General features: G+C 47.3%; 1 protein-coding gene across 1 annotated transcript; it reads right to left on the reverse strand.

Moving 5' to 3' along the window:
* Nucleotides 1-17,346: 17,346 nt before the first annotated feature.
* Nucleotides 17,347-19,794, reverse strand: LOC149372204 (uncharacterized). The gene is made up of 3 exons (XM_089585953.1): nt 19,529-19,794; nt 18,169-18,570; nt 17,347-17,527 (listed from the first exon to the last, which is right to left on the reverse strand). Exons 1-2 carry the CDS (start codon nt 19,541-19,543, stop codon nt 18,190-18,192), a joined length of 396 nt encoding a protein of 131 aa, XP_089442079.1. The 5' UTR covers nt 19,544-19,794; the 3' UTR covers nt 17,347-17,527; nt 18,169-18,189.
* Nucleotides 19,795-21,357: the final 1,563 nt, after the last annotated feature.

Below are 21,357 nucleotides of genomic sequence, written 5' to 3' on the forward strand. Positions count from 1 at the left end.
CGAGAGATGGACACAAATGCTCTCAACTATGCTCACACCATGTTCACTCGTTCTCAGAGAGCTATTGAGTGATGGTGCTTTATGCCTGTCATCGAGAAACTTGCCTTATGTGCGAAGTATGGGTAACTGAATTGCACCATCGACATAATTAAATCTCAACAATATTCTAGGAAAATATGCCGCAAATCTTTATTTACTGCCCATAAACAGAATGAATATGAGCACACAAAGGTTTATGAATGAAATATTGCAGAAATTTCAACCACCACTGCCATTATTTAGTTCGGACTAACCGAGTACTTATTAAAAAAAAAAAAAACTCAACGGCGCTCGCTTGAGTGATTGACAGAAATGCGTGAGCGGTCGCACTTACGTACTACGCTCGTTGACCACGCACGATTTATTTTTAACTTTTTTTAGTTTCCCTTCTTGGCGTCTTCGTTCTCATCATCTTCTTTAAACGCCACAAGATCATCATTGTCTTCTTTACATTCATAGATTCCTGAGAGTCCTTATTCCCCTCCGGCGCAGTGGTGCAGCAAGTGGAAAGGGCATATACTTTAGCCCACTTTTCCTCCCCTCAGACATCGCCTTCCACCCTCTCTTCGTATTCCCTGTCACTCCTTTTCTACTCTGAAAGTGGAGCGAGGGATTTTTTCCCCCGCACTCTGCCATTTGCCGATCAAGGCTGCAGATGGAGCGACGGACAGGTTTTTATGACGCGGGGGTTATATTGCGACCGCATTAAAATTGCAGATGGTATACAGGCATCCGATGAACGGGTAAAACTTTTTGTCATTCACTAGACTGCCCAATAAATGCAGTTAATACCAATGTTCATCTTACGCGAAGAAAGCATCGTAATCATCATAAGCCTGACTTCGACCACTGCAGGGCAAATATATCTCCCATATCTCTGTAATTAACCCTGTTCCATGCCAGCCGCGGCCACCCTATCCCCGTAAATTTTTTAATCTCATCCACTCCACCTAACTTCCTGCCGCCCTCGGCTAAGCTTCCCTTCTCTTGGAATCCAGTCCCTCACTCTTGAAGACAACCGGTTCGCTTGCCTTCACATTACATGTCGTGCCCAAGAACACTTCTTTCTTTTTATTTCGACTAGAATATATCGAGTATGATCCCTGTCCCACTCCACTCTCTTCTTGTCTTTTAACGCTAGATCTATAATTTTCCGACGTTCCGCACATGCTTTCGGCACTAACGCCGAAACCAAAGGCATGTAATTCTTGCTTCGACTCTTTATGATTGCGTCGCATCGCCTATAGCAGCCAACGAAATTTCTTTCGCATTAACAATCCAGTGCATGCCATGAAAGCATGCGATCGAATTCAAATAAACTGAACGCACTCCGAAATGAGCCTATGAAAACGCAAAATGTTAAAGCTAGTAGAACCTTGTCAGTGCTGCTTAGCTACCCGCATAGATCAGCTTCAAGTTTGCTGGTTTCAGGCGCTCCAAAGGGAACCGCACCTGATGATTTGGATCACTGAGCGCCTTGGATAGCATACTTCTCCAATTATTTCACCACAAAGCACTTTAACCCAGATGTCCATGCATGTGGAAAGAGCAGTAAAAACTAATAACTCATTATAATTTCAGTGTCCTCACTAAATCGCTATTTATATCTCATTTTTTCTACACTTCGTTGAGATTCTTAGAAGGCACTGATTTCATCAGGAGTATAGATAATTACAGCAGTACTAACCACACGAATGTGATCTTCGTCGTCGTTAGGAGGACCAGCATGCGTAAAATGCGCAAAAGAAGTATCAGGCCTCAAAGAAACAACATAAGCTAAAAACTCTGAGTAAAATGTGCTTGACGCTCTGCGGGAAAACTCTACACCATTCAAGAAACAGAATATTTTTAAGCAAACCTGTTCAGTGGACGCAGCAGTATACTGAAGTTTGCCTCTATTAAGCGGTGTCTGAAGCCTTGCGTAAACCACAAGTTTACTGGATTTCAGACTTGAGTTAGATAGAAGTTTCCCTTTGGACCTCTCCCGAATAGGCGCCTTTCCCTGGTGACAGACTAGACGCAAGAGATCGCTCACCTCCACTTTTCTTTCCAAGTTTTTCGAACTTCAAGGGGCTGCTTGGAAGCGGAACCGTTACCTAAAGAGGGCACACGTACTAAAGAGTAGGCGGCAGACAGGGTATCTCCAGTCGCCTTTCTTTCGCCTGTTTGAGCAGCGTTGCCGTTTCTATGATCAATATGAGCAAAGCTGCCAAGATATCTCCTTTACTTGAGTTACGCTCCAAAAAAGAAAAAAGAAACCACCGCCAGCACCGCTGGCGGGGGAGTACGACCGCAAGCTCCCGGATCTTCAATGCGATATCAGCAAAGAGAGAGCTCGAAAGAAGATTTACAACACAAGATGGAAAATTATTTTCTGTCTTAGTGAGTGATTCCACGAAACCGAAGTTTGAAGTGAGGTTCTAGAAAGACGAGAAACACTTAAATATCACAAATGTAGAGGAACGGAACCACAGCGCCCTTCGGCGGACTCCGCAAGAGATGAAAACTTTCCGCAATACCAGCGAGACCTAATAGCAAAGCAGTATCGCATCACCAGTGAAAGCTCATTCGGCGGCTCCGAGGCGGGCTTATAGCCCTCTCTCTTTCCTCGATTAGTGATCATCGAATCACATCTAATATGTCGATACATCACACAGACACACACATCTAATCATTGAGGAACGCTAAACTATCTCAGAAATAAAATTAATCCGGTTGAATTACCGAATTGCTAGTTAGCATATTCATAATTAACGATGCACGTAAGACTACATCTCCTTAAGGCACCCCATCAAGTCATAGGCCGCAACGCATTCACCAGGTCTATCGGTATCCCGTTTAAAATATTTTCCTTGTTTAAACCAACTGGCGTTTGTGGTCTGTGGGCAGCATCAAACGCATCCCACCCACACAGACTTAGCGAAAGGTGCGCTCGACATCACCCGGCTGTTTCGAGGCCGTGCCGTCTACAAATGTCAAGGTCAAGACCAAGGGTCTAAAGTCGAAGTTCCCAGTCACAGGTCAAGGTCAAAGTTGAAGGTCAAAGTTCAACGCCATAAGTGGTTCGCTAAGTGGACCACACATGGTTAGGTATATGTGCACAGCAACATTTAGCCATGACTTATCTCGAGGTCGTTTCAAGGCCATTCGGAGGGTCACGGCGAAATGCGTCCCAGCTATAGTAGTGTAGCGCTCGCTACAAAAGTGAGTTCTTTCCTCTTCTTCGCTGTGTGGCTCAGTTCGTCACTCAGCGCGGCAGTGTTCCGTAAACGCCTCGCTCTGCCTGAACGAACGAGGATGTGCCATGGCGTCTTGAGGCCATCCGAAGTCTCGGGATTGAACCTCGACACGAGCAATATAGTCGACCAGCTTGGCGTGGATGTCGCGCTCGCTAAATGCGTCCTGTAAGACAAAGACTCCCATTCACCAGGTTGAGGTGGTGGCGGCGCTGAGGGAGACCTCAGGAAAGCGGTCGCTGATGTCTCTAATACCCGCGGAAAAAGGAACAAGCTCACAGGACATAAGTAACGGAACAAGGGCACAAGGAACAGGGGTGGTCAAAAAATCCCAGGCCGCTCCGAACAGCCGCGGAGCCGCTGCTCTCCGCTATCGGGGCGCTGTTATCGCACGCGTGTCTCGCCGCGCACGGGTTGCGAGGGTATGCGCTGAGAGGAGGTGATGCTCCCTCTCTCTCGCTCTCCTCGATAACAAAGCAGTGAAAAAGACGGTGAGGCACGCGCCTTCACACTTCGCTTTTCGAGATTTCCGCACTCGGCTGCGGTGCAGCGCGTCGCGGAGCAGACGGCCATTTGAGGAAAACGACGCGCTCCTGGCGGCCGTATTTAATGGGATTTCGTCTGCTTCTTCCAACTTCTCAGCTTCGTGGCGTACGATATAATGCATTTACCTTCACCTAAGCGACGCGACTGCGAAGCCCTGCTGCATACAGTCTCCGGCGAATGGTCGGCACTGACGCACATAGACCCAGCTCCTGTAGAATTTTTTCGATGGTCACTGTGGGTTCGAGATTAGCAGCGGCCACAATCCATAGGTCTTCTTCAGGGGTCGTGGCTGAAGGCCGCCCTTCTCTTGGAGCATCCTCAATGCGCTGTTCATCTCGATATGCGCACACTATTTGGTCCACTGAGAATCTCGAGCACCCAATTATGCTAACAATTTCTCGGCGGCTGCGACCTGAAATAGCAAGCGCAATTATGCGCAACCGTGTGTCCCTGTAAATGCTTGGCATGGCGTCCACTTTTCGCGGCGACTACATACCAACTGGGCAACCGGCGAAGCCCGCGTAGAAATTAGCGCCCACTAAGTGCATGAATGGTCTCTCTAATTTCAAATTCATTTCTCTTCGAGAACGAAACACGGCTGCACTCTTTCGAACCGTCGACACAGTGCCTTGACTGGCAGTGATAAGCTCGCAGTCAAGAGCGCTGATTCATTCCTCGCCTTCGCGTCACTTTCCTCAAATGGTCGTCTGCTCCGCGACGCACTGCACCGCAGCCGAGTGCGGAAATCTCGAAAAGCGAAGTGTGAAGGCGCGCGCCTCACCGTCTTTTTCACTGCTTTGTTATCGTGGAGAGCGAGAGAGAGAGGGAGCATCACCCCGTCTCAGCGCATACCCTCGCAACCCGAGCGCGGCGAGACACGCGTACGATAACAGCGCCCCGATAGCGGAGAGCAGCGGCTCCGCGGCTGTTCGGAGCGGCCTGGGATTTTTTGACCACCCCTTTACGTACTGAGGAGGAGGAGGAGGATATAGAAGAGGAAAGGCAGGGAGGTTAACCGAAATAATAATCGGTTTGCTACCCTACACGGGGGGAAGGGGTTGAGGGGATAAAAAAAAGAAAGAGAAAGGAGAGTAACAGAAAATTGAAGTCACTATAAAACGTCACTGTTCGTTAAAGTCACAGCCTATCGTGCAGGCCAGAAGTTCTCAAGAAGCGGAGCAGTGCCTTGCAGGCCTTCTCCGCCGACGACCGCCGCGGCCAGGGGCCGAGAATCTTCATTTCCGTGAAAGGGCGTGTATCTAGGCGCTCCAGCGCACTGCTGAGAGACTGCCTTTCGGTGGTGTAGGCAGGGCAGTCACAAAGAATGTGGGTTATGGTCTCGTCTTGCCCGCAGATGGAACATGCAGGACTATCAGCCATACCGATTAACAATGAGTAGTGATTGGTGAACGCTACACCAAGCCAGAGGCGACACAGCAAAGTTTCTTCTCGTCGTGGTAGGCCTGATGGTAGCCGGAGCTTCAGGTCTGGGTCCAAGGATTGTAAACGGGAATTGCAAAATTGGCCGGAATTCCACGCGGCAAGCGTGATGTCCAGCGCAAGTGCGCGAAGCCTGCTCGCTGCATCCGATCTCGAAATGGGGATCGATACAAAATCGCCGTCGTCGTGCGCAGTTCTCGCGACCTCATCCGCGCGGTGATTACCTGCTATGCCGCTGTGCCCCGGTAGCCATTGGTAGATAATGTCATGCCCTTTGTTGATGGCAGAGTGATGTAGCTGTCGAATTTCTGCGACCAGTTGTTCATGGGCTCCACGGCGAAGAGCAGCTTGTAAGCCTTGGAGGGCAGCTTTCGAATCGGTGAAAATAGACCACCGCTGAGGGCGCTGCTGACTGATGCATTCAATGGCGACACGAAGAGCGGTGAGTTCTGCACCCGTCGAAGAAGTGCGGTGACCTGTCCTAACTCTAATTTCTGTAGTGCTTGCGGGTATGACGACGGAGCCAGAAGAAGATATAGGGTTCACTGAGCCGTCGGTGTAAACGTGCACCCGGTTTGCATGGTGCTCATGTAAATATTCAAGGGTGACCTGTTGTAGTTCTGTCGGCGATAAGTCTATCTTCTTCCTGATGCCAGGTATCGAAAGAAGCACACGGGGATTATGCAGGCTCCAAAGTGGCGAGGACGGTCTAGAGGCAGGTGTAAATTGGGACGGCAGAATGGCGGGATGTGCGTCAATGACGTCTGTAAACGATGTGCGCGTCCTGGTAATAGGAAGACTGGCAAGATGGTGAGAGGGAACCCGGGAAATGTGCCGGAAATGTGCCCTCAGTGCGTCAACTGTTAAGTAGGTAGGGATTGGATGCTCCTGGGCGATAAGTACAGATGCGGCCGTAGAGGCACATTTTGGCAATCCTAGGCAAGTCCGGAGAGCTTGAGCTTGAGCGCTCTGCAGACTTCGTATGTTTGTTTTTCGAATATTTCCAAGTAAAGGGAGGCTGTAGCGAAGAAATCCCATGAATAAGGCGTTGTAGAGCTGCATCATCGACCGCACCGACGCTCCCCACGACTTTCCCCCAAGAAAGGCGAGAACGTGAGAAATCGCTGTCAGTCTCTTTTTCATGTATGAGATATGAGGGGTCCATGATAGATTTCGGTCGATGATTACTCCCAGAAACCGATGGCTCTTTACGTAGGGTATTGCTGTGCCGTTTATGCATACGGTATAAGGAGACATGTTCTTTCGTGTAAAGGCAACCAGCGAGCACTTTTCGGTTGAAATCTGTAGGCCTTGCTGGCGAAGGTAGGCAGCAAGAATACTTGACGCCTTTTGAAATCTCGCTCGAACTTGTGGGCGCGTAACTCCAGATGCCCAGATACAGATGTCATCCGCATATATTGAGAGTTGCGCCGACTGTGGTAGTATATCGACAAGCCCGACAAGTGTAAGGTTGAACAGCGTTGGGCTGAGCACTCCACCCTGCGGGACTCCACGGGAAGTGAAATGAGAAGATGTTGGGCCTTCCTCTGTCTGCACAAAGAGAGATCTGTTGGATAAATAACTACGTATCCAGCAGAATACGCGGCCACCAAGCTCGGCAGTTTCCAGAGCGTCCAAAATAGCCTGGTGGGTTACATTGTCGTATGCGTCCTTTACATCCAGGAACAACGCCGCGGTCAAGCGCTTCAAATGTTTTTGGCGCTGGACGGATGACACTAGGTCGACCACGCTGTCGATTGAAGAGCGTCCACGTCGAAACCCGGACATTATATCCGGATATATGCGGTAGCGCTCCAGGTACCACTCAATGCGTGTAAGTACCATCCTTTCCAGTACTTTGCCAACACAACTAGCCGGCGCAATTGGACGGTATGATGTCAGGTCAAGAGGCGATTTCCCTGGTTTCAGGAGCGGAACTAGACGACTGGACTTCCAATCGTCTGGGACTGTGCCCTCATTCCAAGATTTGTTGTAATGCTCCAGAAGGACACGCCTAGCTTCTTGTCCAAGGTTTGCAAGTGCAGTGTATGGCACACCGTCGGGTCCCGGCGATGATGATCGTCTGCAACAAGCCGGCGCAGAATCAAGTTCCTCCACGGAGAAGGGAAGGTCCATCCGAGAATCCCGAGAAGCAGGAACATCGCTGCAATGCAGCGTCGCAGATGGGGAAGATGGTCCTGCTACCCTAGCGTAGAAATCCTCAGCTACCTCGACCTCGCCACGTCGTTGGAAGAGTGAAAGAGACTTGAAAGGGTGCAGCTGGTGTGGGGATGTTCGAAGGCCACAAACTACATTCCAGATGCGTGACAACGGTTTCCGTGGATCAAGCGTTTCACAGAATGACCTCCAACGTTGTGCCTGTACTGCTTGAATTCTGCGCTGAATTTTCTTTTGCATGCGCCTCGCATCTCTGAGGTCAAGGCTCGACTTTGTGCGTCGGTACCTACGCTCGGCCCTACGCCGCAGTGGTCGCAGGCGCTGCAATTCCATATCGAATTCCGTGTACTTTTTAATTGGGGTGAATAACCGTGTCGCGTTCTCCATGGCCTCCTTAACTTTCCCTTCAAAACTTGCGGATGAACCTTCTCTTGATGCATCTTCCATAAGTGCTTGAAACACTGACCAATCGATGCGTCGCATGCGTGTGGCAGAGGTGCATGTGGAAAGGCCAGTAATGGTCAGATATGTAGGGATATGGTCACTGTCGCGGGTTTCAATATCCGAAAACCACCGTACATCGCTGATAAGGCATCGAGAAACGAACGCCAAGTCAAGGCAGCTGCTTTAAGTTGTCCCTCGAATATAAGTTGGGGAGCCGTCATTTAAACACTGAAGATCATGGTCAGAAGCGAAGGACACAAGTTTCCGTCCCCTAATGTTCATTCTAACGCCTCCCCACATGGTGTGGTGAGCGTTAAAGTCACCCATGACGATCCAAGGGCCGGGTGTAAGCGCGATCAGGTCACTCAGTCCTGCGGCGTCAAATCGACTTGATGGAGACAAATACGCACCCACAAGCGTAAAAGTGAGATTACGCCTCTTCACTGTTAGACAAACGTACTGGTTGTCGTTATTAGGGGGAACTGGATGAAGCACATATGTAAGTTCACGCCGAATGTAGATGATGACTTTACTGTTCCCTCGGTGCGTGGGAGATGCAAACGCCTCGTAACCGTTAAACAAAACCAACACGTCTGTAAGGTGCAGCTGGCGAACCAGCTTTGGTTCCTTTCGTGGTACTTGGACGCGCCTTGACAAGGACTCTGAAAGCCACAAAGTGTCCTGAACGCAGTCAAAATCCTCCCCCCCCCCCCCTTCCCCTTCCCACAAAACATGTGGCATTGAATCGAGGAGGATGCAAGTGATCGAGCGGAAGAAATTGTTTCTCAAGGCACACGTGACTTGCACGTACACATTTTCAAAACCAGCCTTCCGCTCGTCGAGAAAGATTTCGACCACAATCAGTCGACCAGTCCAACCGAAAGTGCAGTGCGCACCCATGCGAAAAGACGGCGTGAAGAACATTACATCCACGCCACAACACTGCGCGCGCATCAACGAAAGAAACGCACTGGCATCAAAACGTAACTCAAAAGAAAAAAAGAAACATCGCCAGAGATGCGGAAAATGCACAACTGCAGAAACAAAACATCAACATGAAATGAACATGCAAGGTGTAGGACTTCCCTTTGCGTATTGGGGTGGCGGTCACATTGTACGTTAAAAGAAATAAAACAGACCTCAGCCATAACAAAACGAGAAGAGAAACCGATATGACAAAACAAAGAAAACAGGAGAGCAAATGAACTGGCGACGGACTCACGGCATAGTTCAGGAGGCAAAGTCTGTGGGGGCATAAGTCATCGGCGCCAGAGAATTGAGCTTCCGTCTAGCTGCAAGCTCCACGGCGACGGGAAGACTGCAACACGCGACGAAAATGGGACTGCGCGAAGGGCCCAGCCGGTACGAGGGGCTTTGGAAAGCGACTCGGTGTGACACACGCAGCAACACAAATTGCACCACGCCCACCGTTCGCCCTCCACGCCAGAGAAGCTGGCGGGCCGATAAGATAGCGGTGGCGCATGCCCAGCGCCTAGAGAGCGGCGTCCGCATACCCAACAATTCTGGACAAATGCAATTTTGATGCGGAAACCGTTTATGAACGCAATTTTTCCATACATTGGTTTGGTTTATTGGGGTTTGACGTCCCAAAAAACCAACTCAGGCTATGAGCTATGAGGGACGCCGTAGTGAAGGGCTCCGGAAATTTCGACCACCCGGCGTTCTTTAACGTGCACTGATATCGCACAGTACACGGGCCTCTAGAATTTCGCCTTCACCGAAATTCGGCCGCCGCGGCCGGGATCGCACCCGCGTCTTTCGGGTCAGCAGCCGAGCGCCTTAACCATTCAGCCACCGCAGCGGGGCTTTTTCCATACAGCGCAAGATTTCACTGCAGCAATCAATATATCCGCAGATCACTGGATGGCAGCCTTGTATCTTTATTTTTCTGTTAAGGTTTTTGCTATCGTTTTCCACTGGTTGTCTGTACATATGACAGTCTTAACTGTTCGATGCAATGAATTGAAACACTTCAAAAGAAAGAATTTTCTACATATCAAAAGAATGGACCATTATCTTCAATATTTACATAACAGTGTCTTACAATTATTCAATTATCAAAAATTTTTCCAAGAATGCTGAACATGAGCCATCGCAAAGCAAGGAAGAGGGAGGGAGGCCGTTGTAGCCTAGCGGCCGCGTACGAGGGCGGCGGCAGCACGCGATTCGATGTCACGTGGCCGCCGCCGCACCGCTTGCGCACTGCCTGACGCGCGTCCGCGTCGTAGCCGTACGTAGCGCAGCGGCCGGAACCTGTTACAGTGCAGGAAGCGCAGAGGCGGTCCTTCGCACCGCACATTGCGCACACCCTCTTCATCCCGTGATATACTCCAGCATTGCACGGTGCCCCACGATGGTTATGAAGTTCACTGGTGCCCGTTGCATATCTGGCTTCACCATCCTCGCTTCGTCCCGCATGTGGCTCTTTCCTTTTAAGACAGGGTCGGTGACGCTCCGGACATTGCCTTACGAGATCGACGCGGCGGTAAGGGCGTCATCGCTGAGTGACGGTGGTAGACGGAAAACAGTCGCAAAAAACCAATGCGCCTACCATTTGCACCAGTGGCACTTGTTTTCCAGAGACGAGGGTGGTACCCGCCGCTGCCGTTCTCTTTCCCTGCGCCATAAAAGACCACGCTGTGAGGAACTTAATTAAAAACTTTAATTGCTCCCGCTTAACATGACAAGAAAATTTTGCTTGGCTGGCTTTTCTTCCTTCATATTTTACGTACGAAAGCTGCACATTTGTTCTATGTCATTAATGTATATCATTATTAACCACCTTAAGGGTGGGCCTGGCGCTCCCCATCCAACCGCATATGTGCGGCTTTATGGCGCGTATTGCCATAAAAGAAACTGCTGAAAAATTCAAACAACTCTCTCAAAAGCTGCGTTTTCCGCAGCCACGCGTCCTCTTACTTTACTTGTAAATGAACGCTGTTATCACTGTTGCTATACCGCACGTGCCACTACAGCAGATATGCGGGGGCAGGCTTGTTTCTATAGCCGGTGTATAAAATTTTAACGAGAAGCTGCAGCGGTAGCTCCTCGCTCTTGCTATCATCCACTCCTGCCGGAACAACAATAATCCAATTTAGTAAGGCCCTGAGGCGGTACAGTGCTCGACGGCACACGAGAGGCAGTTGCCAGAAAGCCGCTTTTCGGATGGTGCTCCTCTAGGTGCTGCGGTGGCATTAGGAAGCATCATTCCAACCTTTCAGCGGAGGAAACCTTCTGTCTTTATGCTTCAGTCGGGGCACAGAACAAAATCGCAAAGCAGTCGTCTGACGACACCATCACACTCTGCTTCCAGAAAAAAAACGTGTGGCTGTAAGAAACCCCTGGAGAAGGAAGCTTGCTGGCTCACCGAAGCAATGGCTAGACTGTTCGGTCGTAATGTGATAAAAGAAATAAGGGCAGAGTAAGGCTATCTTTTGTTTCCTTGATTCTCATATTTAGACCACCCTAAAGTAACAGTCATATTCATAAAGTTAAACTGAGAAGTTAGGACAAAGGTAGTGACATATGTTCTTTAAATCTTAGGCTTTAGCTTTTCGAGAGTAATAGGCTAGCTGGGTTCATCCGCAGGAACCTCGCAAGGAGATGTACATGTATATGTTTAACTATACATGACAACAAGTAACCTCCTGCTGAGCGCTGCCTTATAGTTAAACGCAATAGATAACTGCTGTATCATGTTTATTTCAAATAGCGCCTCTTAAATGAATAGCACTTCACAGTACAGGGGTTGTTTGCTTACACAGCACATAACTTAAAATTGATATGACTGACTTAGTAGGTCTAGGCATGCCAACCCTCCATCTTTAGGACTATTTCTTTGAATTCGTGCATTTTTTTAAGCGAAGGACAAGCTGACGCATCATAAATAATTGGAGCTGGCAGTTATCATTCAGGGCTAAAAATTAAGCGTGTGTTTCTAGCCCACAACTAAATAGCAAAGCCATAAACCTAGTTGCACATCTCGCACTGTCAGACAAATGCCCTACTCGTCCTAACAATAAATGAGGAAGAAATTTAAATGACGAAATTAGCATTAACATTTAGCATTTAACATTAAATGACGAATTTAGCAAATGTGTAATATACAAGAAAGCACGGTGTGGTTACTGCTCAAAGAAAAAATAAATATCCTTCATCTGCTTATTATTCTAGTGCACTTTCATGCTATTCATCACGTCAGCACTAGGAGACTGCACAATATCATCAAGCCTGTTCTGAATCTTTATTTTAAACATAGTTGTTGCGACGCATGGCCGTGGTTGCATCTTATTACAAATTAAAAGAGTTTTTCCTGTGAATTTCGCCCGCATAGGGCGGAGTCGGCGAAAAAAATGCGTCTTGTAGAGTGGGTGGGGACGTTCGAGCAACTTTCCCAGCTACTGCTAACCTTTTCTTCGCGAGCAGGGTTTCATGTGAAAAATGGCGCTGTGAAAAAATGAAAAAAAGCTATGACGGATTCTGTAGTGAAGGGCTCCGGATAATTTAGACCACATAAGGTTCTTTAACATGCACTGACATCGTAGAGTACACAGCCTCTAACATTCCATTTCCGTCGAATTACAAGCGCAGTGGTCGGGATAGAACTCACGTGTTTCGGGTTCGGAAACGAGTGCCACAGCCAGTGAGCCATCACTGCAGCTGGATATATAATAAGAGGATGTTGTCCGGAAACATACAGGTAAACATGTAAAACAAACTACATGGTTAAGCGAGCATATCTTGTCTTTCTTTTTCAAAAGACAAGGAAATCAATGCGTTCTTAATACTGATAACGGGTGAGTCGTCAGGGCATTCGCGAGCGGCTCAGAACGAGGACTTCGCCTCTCTATACAAATTGCTTTGAAATCAGCCGCCTGTTACCTACAGTAATATTGGCTGCTACCAGCCGTTTGTTTTGTTATTCCTGTCAACAGCTTGTTGAAAGTAGCTTCAAGGAGTTTAACCACGTCGAAAGTGCTAAAGGGGCACCTTTTGTAACGGATTTCTTTCCTATATTCGAGGTACCAGGTCGGAAACCTTTCTTTAATGAACTAAAATGCTGTTTTTTCTAATTCTCAAGGAGCACAGGAAAACATTCTTCCGAAACGGTGGTGAAGCCTAAGCAAAAATTGAACTAATTTCTGGCAGTTTAACTTTTGAAACATTCCGAAATTTTCGCTCCCAATGGTATCCAGCAAGTGTACTTTGGTTTGGGCTAGTTGGTTCGTAGCCATATTTGAAACAGAGAAGACGCGAAAGTGACGGGGACAAGAAGGAACGCCAGTCCTGTTGCTTTACGTTTCTTCTAGTCTTCGTTGTTTTCGCGCCATTTCGGCTTCAAATTCGGCAGGAACTGCTTTCCCACCCAAGAGCCCCGCGCAGGTTTCGAACCATTTAGAACAAACGCGTGCAGATAGAGCAGTTTCGCTTCCCGGTGCCTCCGGAAAGTCGGCCTTCGACGAAATGTCTCGCGCTGTGTAGTCCAATAGGAACGTAGGGCTTCCTGCTAGCGACTACATTGTCTTTGATTGTCATCATTGATCCGTCCACCCTGCGCCTGCAAACACGAATTGGAAGTAGTGCGGCAGCCATGGCCGTGCACTGGAGCGGAATGTCATGAATAGAGTGAAATTGGGAGGTTGTGGGTTCGGATCCCGCCGGTGGCATGAGGTTCTTTTTTCCCCTCCTTTCTAATCAATTATGTTTCAGCGATAAAACATGCTAATAATTTTCTACTGAATAGATGCACAAATTTCATAACAAAAAAGAGAGAATCTTTCCCTATGCTCTTTGGTTTCCCTGACTGTTGGCTTTCCTCATATGTCTGCAAAATGAGCCCCTCAAAATCTCTTCCTCTGTGTGCCCATATACAGCGTGTTTCATGTTAATTGAACGAAAGGTTTAAAAAAGCGGCGTACCGCACCTAGGTGAAACCAACGACATATTGTTTCCGCCGAACGGCTGGTTTCAGAGTGTTTTGAGATTATGCCTAATTAGCAATTAGATGAAATAGTCACCGAAAAATTTTATTGAGGGATGCAAAAGCACAAATCAGAATAATACGCTAGTTGTTTCCTTTGCCGCGTATCCTTTGCGATCGGCCTGTGGCGGACGGGGCCGCTGCTTCACTCCCATCTTCGATAAGTAATTTCGTTCGGGCGAGTTGGTTCATTTAGAATGAAAGAAATAAACCTGCGCTCGCTTCTCGCTCTCTGAGCGGGCAGTCGTGCATGCGTGTGCTTGTGCTTATATGTTTGTGAGTGTAGCACTTGGAACAACTTCATCTGCATCCTTTTAAGAGCAGGAAGGAACCTTAGGCTTGCGCTTCTCAGATAAGTTGAAACGTGGAGCTTTGACATCTTAGTAGCCGACGGTTTTGCTGAGTGCGCACGTGTGCATTCCGGATACCATCAATGCCTGCGATTTTGCTCGGGATATAAATATAGCTGTTTTCTCAAGAATAAAACCACTTGCAAATTCGTGCCCTGTCCTGCCTTTACGTCTTTTGCCTCCTATTTTTTGCGCAAGTATATTCCTTTAATCCCATCTTCAGAACTAGTTTTTTGAAGTCGTGGACTTTGCGGATTTAAACAAGCTTAACAACTTTAGTGAAGTTTTTACCTCGAAAGAAACTTCTCAGCCATTGACTGGCCGAACGCTGCGTCTACATACATACATACGAGGCTGACGAGGGTTTCGTCAGCGCCGTCGGCTGCAAAGGTGCGCGGGTCTGCCTTCGTTCGCTTATCGTGCCATTTGAGAAAGTTCTGCTTTTCATATAGAGCTTTCTAGGCTGTGTAGATCCAGCGTTAACGCACGTGGCAGCATGTCGGATTCCACGAGAAGCTTGTGCGATGCGGAGAAACCTGTTAGGGCTATGGACAAATTCACAAGACATCTTTCTCGGGAAATTTTAAAAGCATAGCTTTAAAATGGCATTCCATACTATGTCATAGCCTTCTAAAAAGCGCTCACCAACAGTTAACGAATCGCTGCTTTCATGCGTACATGTGAGAGAAGAAAAATGTGTTGGCAAGCTGTGGTTACAGTAATTCCACTAGCCCCCCCCCCCCCCCCCCCCCGCCCTCCGGCCTTTCTTCACGAAGGAACGTTAGTATTCATCATCATCATCAGCCTTACCACACCCACTGCAGGGCAAAGGCCTCTCCCATGTCTCTCCAAATAACCATGTCCTTTGCCAGTTGCGGCCACCGTATCCGCACAAACTTCTTAATCTCATCCGCCCAAATAACTTCCTGCCACCCCCTGCTACGCCTACCTTCTCTTGGAATCCACTCCGTTACCCTTAAGGGCTAGTGGTTATCTTGCCTTCGCATTACATGCCCTGCCCAAGCCCATTTCTTCCTCTTGATTTCAACTAGGATGTCATTAACCCGCGTTTGTTCCCTCACCCACTCCGCCCTCTTCCGATCTCTTAACGTGACACCTATCATTTTCCTTTCCATAGCTCGCTGCATTGTCCTTAACTTAAGCTGAACCCTCTTTGTTAGACGTTAATATTATTGCACTGTGCATTTATAAAACTTCTCAGAAGGCTTTTTTTACATGATTTCCTGGTTTGCTTTGGTTTGGCTTATGGGGGTTCAACGTCCCAAAACGACTCAGGCTATGGGGGACACCGTAGTGAAGGGCTCCGGAAATTTCGACCGCCTGGGATTCTTAAACGTACACGAACATCGCACAGTACACGGGCATTTAGAAGCAATCGAGTTCCATAACCACTGAGCCAGCGCGGTGGGTTTTAGACCAATTCCTACGGGACGCAAAACTCGGGACGCAAAACTGGCCACTGGTGGCGCTGAACGCAGCGCCGAAATTGGGGGCGCTTGGCTTGTGCCCAGTGCCTATAGGATGTAACACATGAACACAAAACTACGCTAATACTTCATCTATTGAGGTCCGGGAGAACCACAGACTGCGCAAAAGCTTTCATTTATTCTTGTTGTTGCCGTTACCCTCTGGTATTGGTAAAAACAGAATAGATACGGTTGCCTTCTCCTTGTTAACTCTGCGAACATTAAACATAATGAAGAACTTTGTTTGGGAGGCAGCTTCAAGCTCAGTGTTTGCGATAACAATCCAAGCACGAAGAATACGAACTGATGCAATCATTTGGTATTTTTGTTTTTCTAAGAAGTCAATTTTAATACGAAGGTCGAGTTCACTTTTACCAATCTCTGTAGACATTAGTCCCATTGATAGGCCTAGGAAATATGGACAGACGCTCACTTCTAGTTTGTACGGCTGCAACGACAAGCGGAGTTACGTTGAACAATGAAAATCAGAGTGGGCTTTTCGAATATATGGTAGATCCCATCGAATTTCTACGGCCATCGATAACAGCTAATGTGAGCCCAGGAAGTATTTTATAAACAAGAGTTTGCAGTGATGTGGAAGAGTCGACAATCACGTTAGCGCAGAATCTCTCGGGATTTTCTTGTATTATCAAAACCTTGAGTTTAATATATCTTCTTTGAGTTCGCGGTGTTCGCTCCTGACGGCCAACGGATGGCGCTAGTTGTTCAATATCAAGAAAAGCTAGTCGTGTTTCAATAAATATTGATACAGAAAAACAGGTGCTGTTTCTGAACACAGAGAAAAAACCGCAGCATATACACCAGTTTGTTTGTTCAGTTCTAAATTTGCGATTTCTACTCTGATGCAATAGCTTCGAGCCAAATTTTTTTGTAGTTGTTGTCGTTGTCCACAAGAAGAAAAAGGCGCGTACCCACTGCAGAGGATTGGCCAAGACACAGGCGGGGACTGACAGGTGTTCAAAACGTTAAAAAATTAAAGAAAATGAAATAGAAATTAAAGAGGTAAGAGTACAAAGAACAACACGAATAATATAAAATAATAATACAAATAAGTAAATAAATAAAAAGGAATTCATGTTTGCTGATTTAAATTTACAAATCATTTTTGGCCATTCACATCCAGTAAAACCCGCTATCAGCATGCGGAGCCGACACCCGCAGGAGATAGCGAGAAATTTACGGCGCACCGCCTGAGGCTCATCGGAAAAGTTAAAATTACAGAGAAGACCGTCTTCAAAGGCCATTCTTAGCGAAAGCCCCACTGGGAAAAAGCTCGGATCGCGGAATAGAAAGGGCCATTATTATTCATTTGAAATGCAAATTGGAGCGCAGTCAAAACATGACCACTAAATTAGCACACTGTGCCGATGAGCAATATCGCTCGCGAGTCATTGCTTGACATCCGAAGTTTTCGCCTTGTTTTAAAAGAAAAAAACGTTTCTATTCAACCTTTAATAAATGCAGGTACGTTTAACAAATCATCTGCTTCGAGAATATTTGCGCCCGCTTAATGACTGGCTTGATAACTTACATTTTCTTGTTTTCACAATTGGCGACATGTAAATCAAGGCGTCAGCAGGACAACATGAAATGATAACACTATATTTGTAAAAATAAATTAGCACTTTTATTCCACTTCGCTCGGGTGTTCCTCAATGAGTGACAAGTTTTGCGGCAGCAAGAATGGCGCTTGTTTCTTTGTATTTATGGCTTCATATCAATGACGACTGAAGGAAGGTCCACGAGATCTTGTCAACAAGAACTTTTTAAACTTCTTTTTGTTTCCTAAAAAAAGAAAAAAACACACTATTAACGTGGAGAAAACAAATATCCGGAATCTTATTTACAAGAGTTGCTCCCTGAAGCCTCATTAAAAATTTCTTTAACATCGCACAACTGCTACAAGTCTATTACATGTGCCGACGGTAGGCGATGAATGAACGCCTGTAACTATATCCATTTAATGTAGCTCACAGGGAAAGTAACAAGGTATTCATTACGTTTCAAAAACAAGCTTGAAGATAATCCTTTCTGCAGGGTTGCGATTTTTTTTTTGGACAAAGGTTGCGAAACATACGTGGGAATAGTAAAGAGCCAATGCAGTTCGCTGCATTGCAGCGCAATGCCATAGCGCTGTCAGAATGCCTGACAAGAAGCTGAAATTTATTTTGATTGTGTGCTCCTGGCAAGATCGACTATATCATGACATCAATGTCGTTCTTTGAAAAGTTTTTCAGGCAGCGTTTTACTGAGGACGCACTGTTTCGGTTATTTTCCGCATTGCAGGCAAAACTCCCTACCTTACCAAACGGAAGGTTATAAGATTACTACCCAGCAACCGTCCAAAGCACACGAAACCTAAACGCTCCTCTGTGGACTAGCCGATTGCAATTGTCAATGCATATTGACGCCAAAGCGCGACTTACGCTAACAGAGCTTCTTTTAGATCAGCCGATGAATCCACCTCCTTGATGTCCGTGCGCGTTGAAAGCACCTCCAGCACCACGGTTGAACCCAGTGTTGAAGCCTCCGCCTCCAGATCCGTAGCGGTTGAAAGAGGTCTGGTCGAAGCCCTGGTTGGTGCGGTATCCGTCACGGTTTCTGAAGCCCTGCACATTGTTGTAACGGTTGGCGCTGTCGAAGCCACCGCTGCCCTGGTTGAAGCCAGATGCACCACGGTTGAAGCCAAATTGGTTGCCGCCGGCCGCGTGACCAAATCCACCGCCGAAACCAATGCGGCCCTCGACGTCTTCCTTCTTTTCTTCGGCGGCTGGCTTCTCCTCAGCGTAGGCCAGGGCAGCCACGGCCACAAGGGCGGCGAGAACGAACTGAGAAGGTAAAGGAGGGGAAAGGAACAAAGCAATAAGCACCGAGCTGAAGTACCTGATTGCATGTTAAGCAGAAATGGAGCGGCCTGCAGTCCGCACGAATAATTATGATTGGGACTTTGAAGCATTGTTGTGCCTACGAGCGTCGAAACATGGCAGCTAGATCTACTTCTGTGCAGCAAATATAAGAATTAATGCACACATTAAGACAATCAGGTCTATTCAAAAGCAATTTATATTACCTGGAAAACGTGAGGTTAAGCGGCAGAATATTCGAAGCGATGCGCCTGAGAACTGCCAGCCCCCATGCTTCACACACAAAAAAGGTGGTATATCTAATAAGAAACTCGAAACGAATGCGTGGGTAGGTTGAGACTAAATTTTCGACTGGCGTTGAGCGATATTGCCCAGCCATAGCTTCAACGACATTTTCAACGCGTACTGTGGCAGCAGAAGACAGCGTTTGTCGCATTTCATCATCTGCGGCCGTTGCCATTGCACTTAATGATTTGTGTACAGTAAAGGGTCCCAAAACTAAAAGATCTCTCTTCCTAAACCTTAGCCTCCATAAAAACGCAATATTAACTTGGAAAAAAACAAACATCAAGGCTGACCTCCTCGCGATATCACTTATGACTGGCTAATCAGCGCCCATTTCGCTGTTTATATGTTGCAGGCGCGGTTATAAAACTCGCATGTTTGACTGATCGACCTTCAGAAGTCTTCAGAACATCAGCAAGCAAGTAGGACTTGAACGGTTTGCTGTAAACTTCTTGATTAAGAACGCTTTGTAACACACTTCAAACCGCTCCCTATCGGTGCTAACAGCTAAATTCAATGTTTCTTATGACCACTCATTACGCGCAGAATGCTTGCAAATCGCATACGAATACTTCTCTTCAGTTAATTCTAGTTAAGATAGCAATTTACAAAATGAAGCCACTCGAATGGAACTCACCAGTTTGCGTGCCATCTTGTTGGAAGAGCGAGTGACCGTCTGTCTTGAGAGGCTGTGAACAAGGTTGACTCTCGAGGGGATTCATGGCCAACTTTTATATTACAGAAAACGTTGACCCTTCAGCTGGGGCTTTCCTGCTTTCAACCGGCACAGGTTTTGTTTTTCTTTTCCTCCCTCTCACGCAGGAACTGACCTCACCCTCGCCTCCTACCGGTCGGCTCACTTCGGCGCCTCTTGCAGAGCTCGCCCCTGAGGAGGGGTGGTAATCCGCTTGCGTCGACCGGACGGCACATACACCGGAACGCGAGGCCGAGGGTGAGGGAAATGAAGCGCACCTTGGGGTTGCTGGAGCAACACCCTCTCAATACTTTCTTCAAAATAGAGAGGGTGTTGGCTGCAAGCGCTACAGCGGAATGCGACGCAAAAACCGGTAGGAGGTTTAAAAAAAAAAGAACAGATTGCACATCCTCTCCGCCAACAGACGAGGGAAGCGGTGACGATCGAGATCCGAGACGAGAGAAGGATGCTAGTGAGAGAGAGAGCGGACGCCGACGCCGTAGACGAAGGGAATAGGAGAAAGCCTCCACTCCTTGATTGCGTAGCGTGCGTGTGTGCGTGTGTGTGTGTTTTTCCTTTGATATCAGGTTTCTTCTCCGGTAGGTAGCAGCGCGCACGTGTCTTCTGTGGTGGGTTGGGTGCGCGCGTTTCTGACCGAGATACGCAGTTCAAAGAAAAATGGTCTTGGGGTATACCGAGAAAGACACGTCGGTCAACAGTTCAGCCTAGTCGGCGGAGGGGTTTGTTGCACGGAGTGCCTGCGAGCGTTCGTTGTGAAGTGTTTCGGCGAAATGGAGAGGGCGACGGATGCAATTAAGAGGTGGCTTCCGAAAAGGGTAATCGGTGAGAAAGCGCGGGAAAATAAACAGCTAAGAAATCAGATAGGATAGCCACAGGCAAGGTTTCATTAAAAGAAGAAATTATTATAATAATAAATACAATAATTTATACTTGCAGAATACGTTTCTTACGCCCAAACAGAGCAAGTAACGATTATAATGTGATGAACAAAAGCTAACAAAGCCGCCGACATACCATGAAGTGCATAAGACCAGCAGTAGTACTGCTGTAAACTCTTTCATGAATTTGAACCGATCGGTAAGAATTAACGGACCCTTACGTGACATTTTTAACTTGCACTGAAATTAGCAGCCATGATTACGAACGGTGGTGTTTCGCTGTGCACTCAATTTTTTGCCAATTTATGCTCCTTGTGCCCTCAAAAACGAACAACACACACGCTCAGTCGACGACCATTTCCATTCGGAAAAGCTTCGAGCACTTAATTTTCGAGTCTATCTACAACTCATTACTACAATTTACTTAAGCAGGCCAAACTGCCCACTTCGTTGATCGTCTAAAACAAGTAAGCGGTGGTTCGTTTCATTCTTGTTTTTCTATTAAAGCATGAGTGCCTTTAACTCATAAAAATTTAATACAGCATTGTCGCTAAATCACGGCAAAGTTCTCGCTGAAATCGGCGCAAAAATTCTCGCCGGAAGTCCCGTAGACATTACTGGTGTCCACAGCCAAAACTGCATTACGAATTTTATCCAGCACAAAAAAAAACTCTCCGTGTGCCCCAGCCCTCGCGCAAATAAGATCAATTTCCTGAGGCGATCATTTATTGGAATATGTATGGGGATGAGTTCTGAATAAGTCCAGAACAGTAGTGAGCTTAACAGTGCTGCGGGCGTACAATGAAGCCGTAGGACTTATTTAATTACAGAATACTATGCAACGCCGGAGCATTAAAGGAAGCCACTGAGAAA

This window comes from Amblyomma mixtum, chromosome 1 (assembly GCF_055824585.1).
Source record: "Amblyomma mixtum isolate Tamu chromosome 1, ASM5582458v1, whole genome shotgun sequence".
NCBI classification, from domain to species: domain Eukaryota; kingdom Metazoa; phylum Arthropoda; class Arachnida; order Ixodida; family Ixodidae; genus Amblyomma; species Amblyomma mixtum.